At 41.5% G+C, this 9,566-nt stretch overlaps 1 protein-coding gene across 1 annotated transcript in view; it reads left to right on the forward strand.

Annotated features, from left to right (window-relative positions):
- dnal1 (dynein, axonemal, light chain 1) overlaps positions 1 to 9,307 on the forward strand; it is a 49,397-nt gene extending 40,090 nt beyond the window's left edge. The window contains exons 7-8 of the mRNA XM_041214711.1: positions 6,645 to 6,785; positions 8,563 to 9,307. Coding sequence (XP_041070645.1) covers positions 6,645 to 6,785; positions 8,563 to 8,606 — 185 coding nt within the window. The 3' untranslated portion in view covers positions 8,607 to 9,307. The remainder of the gene's footprint in view (positions 1 to 6,644; positions 6,786 to 8,562) is intronic.
- Positions 9,308 to 9,566: the final 259 nt, after the last annotated feature.

Genomic DNA, 9,566 nt, shown 5'->3' on the forward strand with positions numbered 1-9,566 from the left:
TACACCGAGCCACTCTTTGTGGTGGACATTGAAGTACGTTCTGCGCCCTTGCCACCCTCAGTGCTTCCTCCAAGTGGTGCTCAACATGGAGGAGTACTGATTCATCAGCTGAGGGAGGACAATACGTGGTAATCAGCAGGAGGTTTCCTTGTCCATGTTTAACCTGATGCTATGAGACTTCATGGAGCCCAGAGTCGATTGTTGAGGCTTCCCAGGGCAGCACATACCCAGGAATGGTGATGGTGGTGTCTGGGACATTAGCTATAAGCTGTCTGTGAGACAGCTCTCCCAATTTGGGCACTAGCCCCCAGGTGTTAGTAAGGAGGACTTTGCAATGTCATCAGGGCTGAGTTTGCTGTTGTCGTTTCCGGTGCCTAGGTCGATGCTGGATGGTCTGGTTTCATTTCTTAATCAATGCTGACACATCAGTGTGATACTGAAGGAGTGCTGCACTATCTTAGGAGCATAGGAACGTATAACCACTCAAGCCTGTTCCACAATTCAGTGAGATCATGCCTGTCTGCAAGCTAACTCAATATACCTGACAATTAGCCCTTATCCTTTAAAATCTTTGGCTAACGAAGGTTTTTCAATCTTAGATTAAAAAATTAGAATGGATCTAGCATCAGTTACTGTTTGCAGAAGTGACTTCCAAGCTTCCCTTTATGCGTAGAAGTGTTCCCCAATTTCACTCCTGAAAGGTCAGGTTCTAATTTTTAGATTATGCCTCCTAGTTCTAAAGCCCCCAACCAGTGGACAATGCTTCTCCCTGTTTATCCTATCTGTTCCCTTAAAATATTGAAAACTTTGATCAGGGGTTTTATGCACTGTCTTTCATGAGACATTAAACCCTTTCTGCCCCTTCCGTTTATGTAATAGATCCCATGGCTCCTTGGAAGAGCAGAGTCAATATTTATCCCTCAACTAACATCACTAAGATTTTTCTCCTTGCTTTTGATTGGACCTTGCTGTGCTCAAATTGGATGTCACTTTTCTTACATTACAACAGTGACTATACTTCAAAAGTACTTGATTGGCTGCACAAAGCTTTGGGACATCCTAAGGTTGTGAAAGGCACTAAACAAATGCAGGTCCTTTCTTTCAGAAAGCATCAGGCCATGTGCTTCTGGCATTCACACTTAGCGTCACATCTTGCCCTTCTTCATACCAGCAGCAGAGGGATGCTAAGTCCCTGCTGTCGTTCCAATTTCTGTTTAAAATGATGCTAGGGAGCAGTGTGCAGTGCAGTTTAATCTTGCATCACTTTTGATCCTTAATATCCTGCCTTCTCTGGGCTGGACTCCAGTCCCCATCTTGTAGGAACTTCCCTGCATTAAAATCGTCCATTTTAAGTAACAATCTGATTAACTACTAAGATAAAAGCAAAATACTGTGGATGCTGGAAATCTGAAACAAAAACAAAAATAGCTGGAAAAACTCAACAGGTCTGGCAGCATCTGTGGAGAGGAATACAGTTCATCTGACGAAGAGTCATATGGACTCTAAACTTTAACTGTATTCCGTTCCGCAGATGCTGTCAGACCTGCTGAGTTTTTCCAGCTATTTTTGTTTTTGAATCTGATTAACAATGAGTGTGTCTCTCTCTCTGTCTCCCAGTGATGTATTCCAAGGGTATATTTTAACATTCTACCCCATTTTATCCATACCCCTGATGCCTGTGTGGCAATTAGATCAGGGTGGGGGTGTTACTTCCCAATGTTTCATTAATGGCTTTAAGTTCATAATCTATATCTCTGTCTCTAAGTGAGATTTTAACTCACTCAAAACCCATTCACTTACACAGAGATAAAATTGGGCCCCTTGTCTATGAATCTCAGAAATTTTAACTTCCACGGCTGGGTGTGTTTTGGAAGTGATGGGGTGGGAGGGGGTGGGGGTTTGAAATCGCTGAAATTGACAACACATTAGAAAGCCAGCTCTAACCTGCTGACTTCCACATTTAACTACAGTGCCAGAAGAGGTGGGTTGTTAATTTTAATATATTAATACCTCACTAAGACCAATTTTAACATGAGTTTTGTGATTTAACTGTGCCCCCATGGGGTTCCCAGGCTTCCAACAAGAACACAAGACTTAGGAGTGGGTATAGGCCATTCAGCTTCTTGAGCCTGCTCTGCCATTTGATAAGATCATGCTGATCTGATTGTGTCCTCAACTTGACTCCCTTGTCGATCAAAATCTATCCAACTCAGCTTTGAACCTCCATTGCTCTCTGGGAGAAGATAATTGCACAGACTAATAATCCTTTTGAGAAAAAAAAATTTCTCCTCATCTCTGTCTTAAATGGGAGACCCCTAATTTTTAAATTGTGTCCTGTTGATGTAGACTTCCCCCACAAGGGGAAATATGCTCTCAGCATCCACCCTGTCAATCCCCTCAGGATTTTGTATGTTTCAATAAGATCACCTTTCATTCTGCTAACTCCAATGGATACAGGCCCAACCTGCTTAACCTTTCCTCATAAGATAACCCCTTCATCCCAGAAATCAGTCAAATGAACCTACTGTGAACTGCTAATGTAATTATATCCATAAGCAAGAAAACTGTACACAACTCCAGATTCTGTCTGTCTAAAGCCCTGTACAGCTGCAGCAACACTTCCCTACTTTTATGCTCATTTCCCTTTGCAATAAATTCCAACATTCCATTTGCCTTCCTAATCACTTGCTGCACCTGCATACCAACCTTTTGCGATTCATGTAGCAGGGCACCCAGATCCCTCTACCATAGAGTTCTGCAGTCTCCCTCCATTCAAATAATATATTGCCTTTCTGTTCCTCCTGCCAAAGTGGACAGATTCATGTTTTCCCACGTTATATTCCATGTACCAAATTTTTACCAACTCATTTAACATATCTAAATCCCTCCATAGACTCTCTATATCCTCTTGACAACTTACTTTTCTACCTATCTTGGTGTCATCAGCAAATTTAGCTATTATGCATTTGGTCCCTTCATCCAAATCATTGATATAGATTGTAATTAGTTGAGGTCCCAGATCCTTGTGGTACTTCACTAATAACAGCTTGCCTACCCAAAAATGACCCATTTATCCCTACTGTCTGCTTCCTGTTAGTTAACCAATCCTCCATCCATGCTAATATGTTATCCCTACACCATGAGCTCTTATTTTGATGTGGCACCTTATTGAATGTCTTTGGGAAATCCAAGTACACCATATCTATACGTCCCCCTTTATCCACCTTGTTTGTTATTTCTTTAAAGAACTCTAATAAATTAGGCAAACATGATTTCCCTTTCACAAAACCATGTTGACTCTGCCTGATTGTATTATGATTTTCTAAATGTTCTGCTATTACCTCCTTAATCATGGACTTTAGCATTTTCCCAACGACAGCCTGATTGGCCTATTGTTTCCTGCTTTCTGTCTCCCTCCTTTCTTGAATAGAGGTGTTACATTAGCGATTTTTCAAACTGGTGGAACCTTTTCAGAATCTCGGGAACTTTGGAAGATACAACCATCTTCTATCTCTGCAGTCACTCTTTCAAGACCTGAGGATGAAAGCAATTTGGTCCAAGGGACATGTCAACCTTTAGTTCCAATAGCTTTCCCAATACCTTTCCCCAAGTATTTATGATTGTTTTAAGTTCCTCCCTTTCCAGCCCTTTCCTTTTTAAACACTTGTAGAAACTCTTTATTATATGTTTTTCTAGCTTGCTTTCTCTCATACTCTAAATTTTCCCTTTTTTTACAGTGTCTTTTGCTGGTTTCTAAAACCTGTCTAATGTTCTGACCTACCACTATTACTATTGTACACCTTTTCATTTAATTTGATACTATCCTTAACTTCCTTTGTTAGCCACCAAAGGTGCATCCATCTCAGTCTTTCTTTCTAATGGAATATATCTTTGCTGAGAATTATGAAATATCTCCTTAGGTGCCTGCCATTGTGTCTCTACTAAGCTGCCTTTTAACCTATTTTCCTAGTTCACTTTCATCTACTCTGTGTCTTCATATCCTTGTAACTGTCTTTATTTAAGTTTAAGACATCAGTCTTAGACCCACAGCTCTCACACTCAAACCGAATGTGAAATTTTATTGCCTAGAGGCTCCTTTGCTGTGAGGTTGTGAATTAATTCTGTCTCTGCACATTACCAGGTGTCTGGTTGGCACTAGACTGTACTGCTCCAAAAAAAATTGTCCTGAATACACTCTAAAATAGTCCCAATTTCTCCAATATTTCCTCATAACTAAAGTGTCTCATTCTTGGAACCATTCTTGTAAACCTCTTCTGCATCCTCTCCTATGAGATTGGCACTAAGTTAAAATGCTCAGAGAGCCGGTGCAGACACGATGGGCTGAATGGCCGCCTCCTACACCGTAACAATTCTGTGATTCTATATGAACTTGTCAACTTGCCGATCTGATTTGTCCAATCTATATAAAGATTAAAATCATCCGTAATTACTGCAGTATCTTTCTTAGAGGCCCCCATTATTTCTTCCTGTATACTCTGTCTTTCAGTGTAGCTACTGTTAGGGGGCCTATAAACTACTGCCACAAGTGACTTCTTTCTTTTGTTATTTCTTTTTTCTACCCAAACTGATTCTCTATCTTTATCTCCTGAACTGAGATCAGCTTTCGCAATTGTACTAATGTCATCCTTCATTAACAGATCTGCCCTACCAACACTTCCTAGCTCCCTGTCCTTCTGAAAGGTCAAGAACCCTTGAATATTTAGGCCCCAGTGCTGGTCACCTTGCAACCATGTCTTTGAAATGGTGTTCAGCTCATACATATTTATTTCTATTGGTGCTATCATTTCATCCATTTTGTTATGAATGCTGCATGCATTCAGATACAGAGCCTTTAATTCTGCCTTTTTAACATTTTTGCAAACTCTGACCTTATTGGGTGACGCATTCTTAGATTTATGCACTCTGTCCCTTCCTGGCACCCATGTCCTTACCCAGCTCTATTGCCTTGTCTTTTCTCTGGATTTTACCACATCACTCCTCATGTGATCCCTTCGCCCCACTATTATAAAGCCCTTTCTACTGCCTTAGTTATACGATTCACTAGCACACCGGCCCCAGCATGGTTCAGGTGAAGACCAACCCAGCAGTACATCTCCCATTTTCCACAATATTGGTGCCAGTGCCCCATGAATCAAAATGTGTTTCTTCCAGACCAATCTTTGAGCCATGCATTCAACTCTCTAACCTTATTTAACCTATGCAAATTTGCTCGTGGCTGAGGTAGTAACCCAGAGATTATTACCTTTGCGGTTCAGCTTTTTAATTTAGTCCCTAGCTGTTCATAATCCCTAAGCAGAGCCTTTTTGCTGATCCTATCTATGTTGTTGGTACCCATGTGGGTCAAGTTCCTCTCCAGCCCTGAGCAGATGTCCCGAGCCCAGGCACTGGGCAGGCAACGCAGACTTTTGAACTCATGCTATCGGCTGCAAAGAATTGTCTATCCCCCGACCATACTGTCCCCTACTACCACTACGTTTCTACTTACTCCCCCACTGTATAGCTCCCTGCACCACTGTGCCATAGTCAGTTTTCTCATTAACGCCTATATAAGTTACGGGAACCTTGAACCTGTTGGCCAATATCAAGACTGAGACTCCTCCACTTCTACCTTCTTGAATCCCATCCTACCTCCCTCACAGTCACACCTTCCTGTCCCTGAATACAGGCAAAATCAAAAGAACCTAGCCTATGGGCTGTGACTGCCTTCTGGAACAAAGCATCCAGGTAACTTTCCCCCTCCCTGATGCATTGCAGTGCCTGAAGCTCAGCCTCCAGTTCATTAACTCTGAGCTGAAGTTCCTCAAGCCACAGGTGTCCTGATTTTAAAATTCCCAAGGAGGGAATGGAGAAATCTATGAGTAAGTGTAATAGAACATGTTAAACTGTTGGGTGAACAGCATTTGTTGAGGGCGACTTGAGGAAGAGGTGTGACTTTGCATTAAGATGAGGGTGAATGCCAATGTGGATGGACATATGGATGATGTGAAGAAATGTGTAGACAAAGGGTTGGATGCAGCTGCAAGATGAGTTGGTGTGTGGGATGGTGTTCAGGAGTAGGCTTGATTGAGAAGGCTGAGTAAAGGGGTTGTGCACAGCATTCAATTTTCCTGCACTGATTAAATCATTAAACCGTTTTCAGCCCTGTATCCATTAGTGTGGCATGACACACTTCCGGCCATGCTTCTTGTTTTCAGCGACATGCTTCTACCTCCTGTCATTAGGAAACAGCATATACTTATGGGATCTTATAGCTCCCAGCATCATACAGGGAGGCATCACTAAAGCAAGCTGCAGGCTTGAAACACTGGGATTCCATTCTGTCAGCTCAATCAACCATTGCCAGAATCCATCAGCTGCCATCTTTACAGGTTATCGTTATGCCCACTCCACCTAATTTATTGAGAAACCTGGAAGTCAGATGCAAATGATTATGTTAAAAAACCTTTGAAGGAAGTGCTGCACTTACTTCTGGGTTTCCCACATGAAACCCCCAAGGTCCCAGCATGCCTTCATGTCTCTGACTCTTTGGATCTTTCTTCTTGTCTCCCTCATGCGCCCTGCCTGCATCTCTCCCTCTGTCTCTTGTATGCACATAACTTTGGCTGTATTCTTTTAACTTTTAGCTGAATTTGGCAAGCTGGCTGATCTGCCTAATCTGGCCGACCTCGTCTTCGTAGGAAACCCTATTGAAGAGAAATACTCGTCTGAAGGCAGCTGGGTGGAGGAAGCAACGAAGAGGCTCACTCAGTTGAAGAAGCTGGATGGTATGTTAGTTTTGTCCATTAATTCTGTTATAGAAATAAACAATTTATACGTGTACAAGAGTTAGTGAACTCCTGTGCTATTAATCATAAATACTTTTTTAACCTGAATCCTTTCACATTCCAGTACAAATGACGAGCAACATAAAATATAAAGCCACCATGAATGAAAGGGTTTGATCATCAGCTGGTATTCATATAGCACCTTTAATGTCGTGAAACATCCCAAGACATTTCACAGGAGAATAATCAGATAAAATTTGCCACTGAGCCACGTAAGGAGATATTAGGAAGGTGACTGAAAGTTTGCTTGAAGTGGTAGGTTTCAAGGAATTACTTAATAGGAGGATAGAGAGGTTTAGGGAGGGAATTAAGGCATTCACCGGTGGTAGAGCTATTAAAATCTGGGATGCACAAGAGGCCAAAATTGAAGGAACATAGAGTTCTTGAGTTGTGGGGCTGGAGAGAGGGAGGGTTGAGGCTGTGTAGGTATTTGAAAGCTTTGATTTTAAAATCAAGGCATTGCTGGACTTGGAGCCAATGTTGGTCAGTGAGGGTGATGGTGAACAGGTTTTGGTGCAAATTAGCACACTGGCTGCAGAGTTTTGAATCACCTCAAGTTTACAAAGTATGCAAGCTGGGAGGCCAGCCAGGAGACTACTAATTCAGGAGTAAATCAATCAGATATTTACACAGTGGATATCTGACAAGTGAGGCAGTGCACACTGGTGTACTCTGGCTAAGGGATTTCCTTTACTGACAAGCTTGACTGTACGAAGGGAATTCTCAGCCATGGGAGGGTCATTCCAACAGAACAATAATTTCATGACTTAAAGTAAGTGGATTTTGTCACATCAAGAATAGTTCAGCCCACAGACTACTGTACACAGTTCTGGCCTCCATATTATGAAGAGGTATGTAGAAGGTACTGGAGGAGGTACGAACAAGATTTGCAATGGTAATATCACAACTGTGAAGTTACAGCAATTGGGAAAGATTAAGCAGGCTGGGGCTCTTTTCTCTAGAAGAGAGAAGACTGAAGGGTGCCCTGATAGAGGTCCTAAAAATTATGATAGGGTAGATGTAGAGAAGATGTTTCCACTTCTGGAAATGAATAATAAATCCATTCAGGAGAAACTAAGGCTGCTTCCGTGCTATATATTGAATGTAATTCTATTTAGTTTGCAGTTTTTTTGCGTGCAATGTACAAATAGTAAGGGAAACATAATCAAACAGAGCATGTGTAAGCCGTGGCTCAGTGGGTAGAAGGTCGTGAGTTTAAGTCCCATTCTAGAAACTTAAACACACAATCTAGACTAATATGCCAATGCTTTACTAAGTCAGTGCTTCACTGTCTAGAGGTTCCCACTTTTGGATTAAACTTTTAAGTCAAGGCTCTGTTTCCCCTCAAGTGGATGTAAAAGATCCCGTGTCACTATTTGATATAAGTGCAGGGGAGTTCTTCCCAATGTCCTGGTCAAAGTTTATCCCTCAGCCAACATTGCTAAAGCCATTTAATTGATCATTTATATCATTGATGATTGTGGATTCTTGCCGTGTAAAAATTAGCAGCTGTATTTCCCTTCATTACAACAGTGACCATACTTCAAAAATGCATAATTGGCTTTTGAAGTGCTTTGGAACATCCTGAGGTCATGAAAGATATGAGTAAATGCCATTTTGTTTTACAGTGGTATGGTAAACTTTACCTTGGGTTTGTATTATGTTTTCAGAAGGCAAACAGACAGCTTTCTAACAATGTAACCTCTTGTAAATTTAGGAGTCCCTGTCATTAAACAAGTGGAAGAAGAGACTGAAGACTAACGCCCACATCACAATGATTGACGTCTGAAAGATTTCCCAATGTTCTCCTTCACCATTGCACTTTCTGCACCCTTCCTACACCCTTCCTAGTGACTGGACAGCATCCCAAGTTGCTCACAAACTGTAGTTTCCAAAACATTCCTAGCACGTTCTCTGTTGTGTTGCTTTGTGATTTATGTTATTTGTTGAAGCAGTGAACTCACCTGAATCCAGTGACCAGCATCTAATTATTTTTGTTTCAACCGCTAGCAGCAAAACAGATGCTTCAACTACAGAACGTAATCATTTTTAAAAATAGTTTTGTGTAGCAAATGCATTAGCTTATAAACACTTTTTGACTACATGGTAAACATTTGCTTATTTGTGGTAGTACACTTGAAGTTAGTTTTTTTTATTTTAACTTATTTGTAATTATAAATTAACTCTAGGATGTTGTTGCAAGGCAGCTATGGAGCTCGGGAATGTGATGTTACTCTTGCACTAGGACTGACCCTTGCTCTTGCTGCTTGTGTGCAGAACAGCAGCTTTTCTTCATGCTTCTCTCGTCAAGATCAGTCCAGTTTCTTAAGTGATTGACTCGTTTTTGTAAAGTGCTTTTTATCCATTTTATACAAAATTATTTATCAGAGGATGTTGTACTTGTATGTGCTATCTTGTGAAAAATGATTTATTCTGGTAACTATTAAAGATAATTAACTTTCCCATCGCTTTCGTTGCTAATGATTCCAAAGGCCTGACCCCATGCTCTCTCTCTCCTTTTCCTCTCCTGAAGACATGGGGCAGAAATTGGTAAGTGGGTGCCAGTTTCTTTAGGTGTTAAATGGGTGTAATGCTGGCAGATTTAGCGGTGACATAGGCTGTGCATGGAAAGTCAGGAGGTTGACAACAGCCCAAGAGGAGAGGCAGCCAGGGGATTGAGTACAGCGTGAATGGAGGGGCAGCTGGGAGATGGACAAGAGC

This window comes from Carcharodon carcharias, chromosome 20 (genome assembly GCF_017639515.1).
Source record: "Carcharodon carcharias isolate sCarCar2 chromosome 20, sCarCar2.pri, whole genome shotgun sequence".
NCBI lineage: Eukaryota > Metazoa > Chordata > Chondrichthyes > Lamniformes > Lamnidae > Carcharodon > Carcharodon carcharias.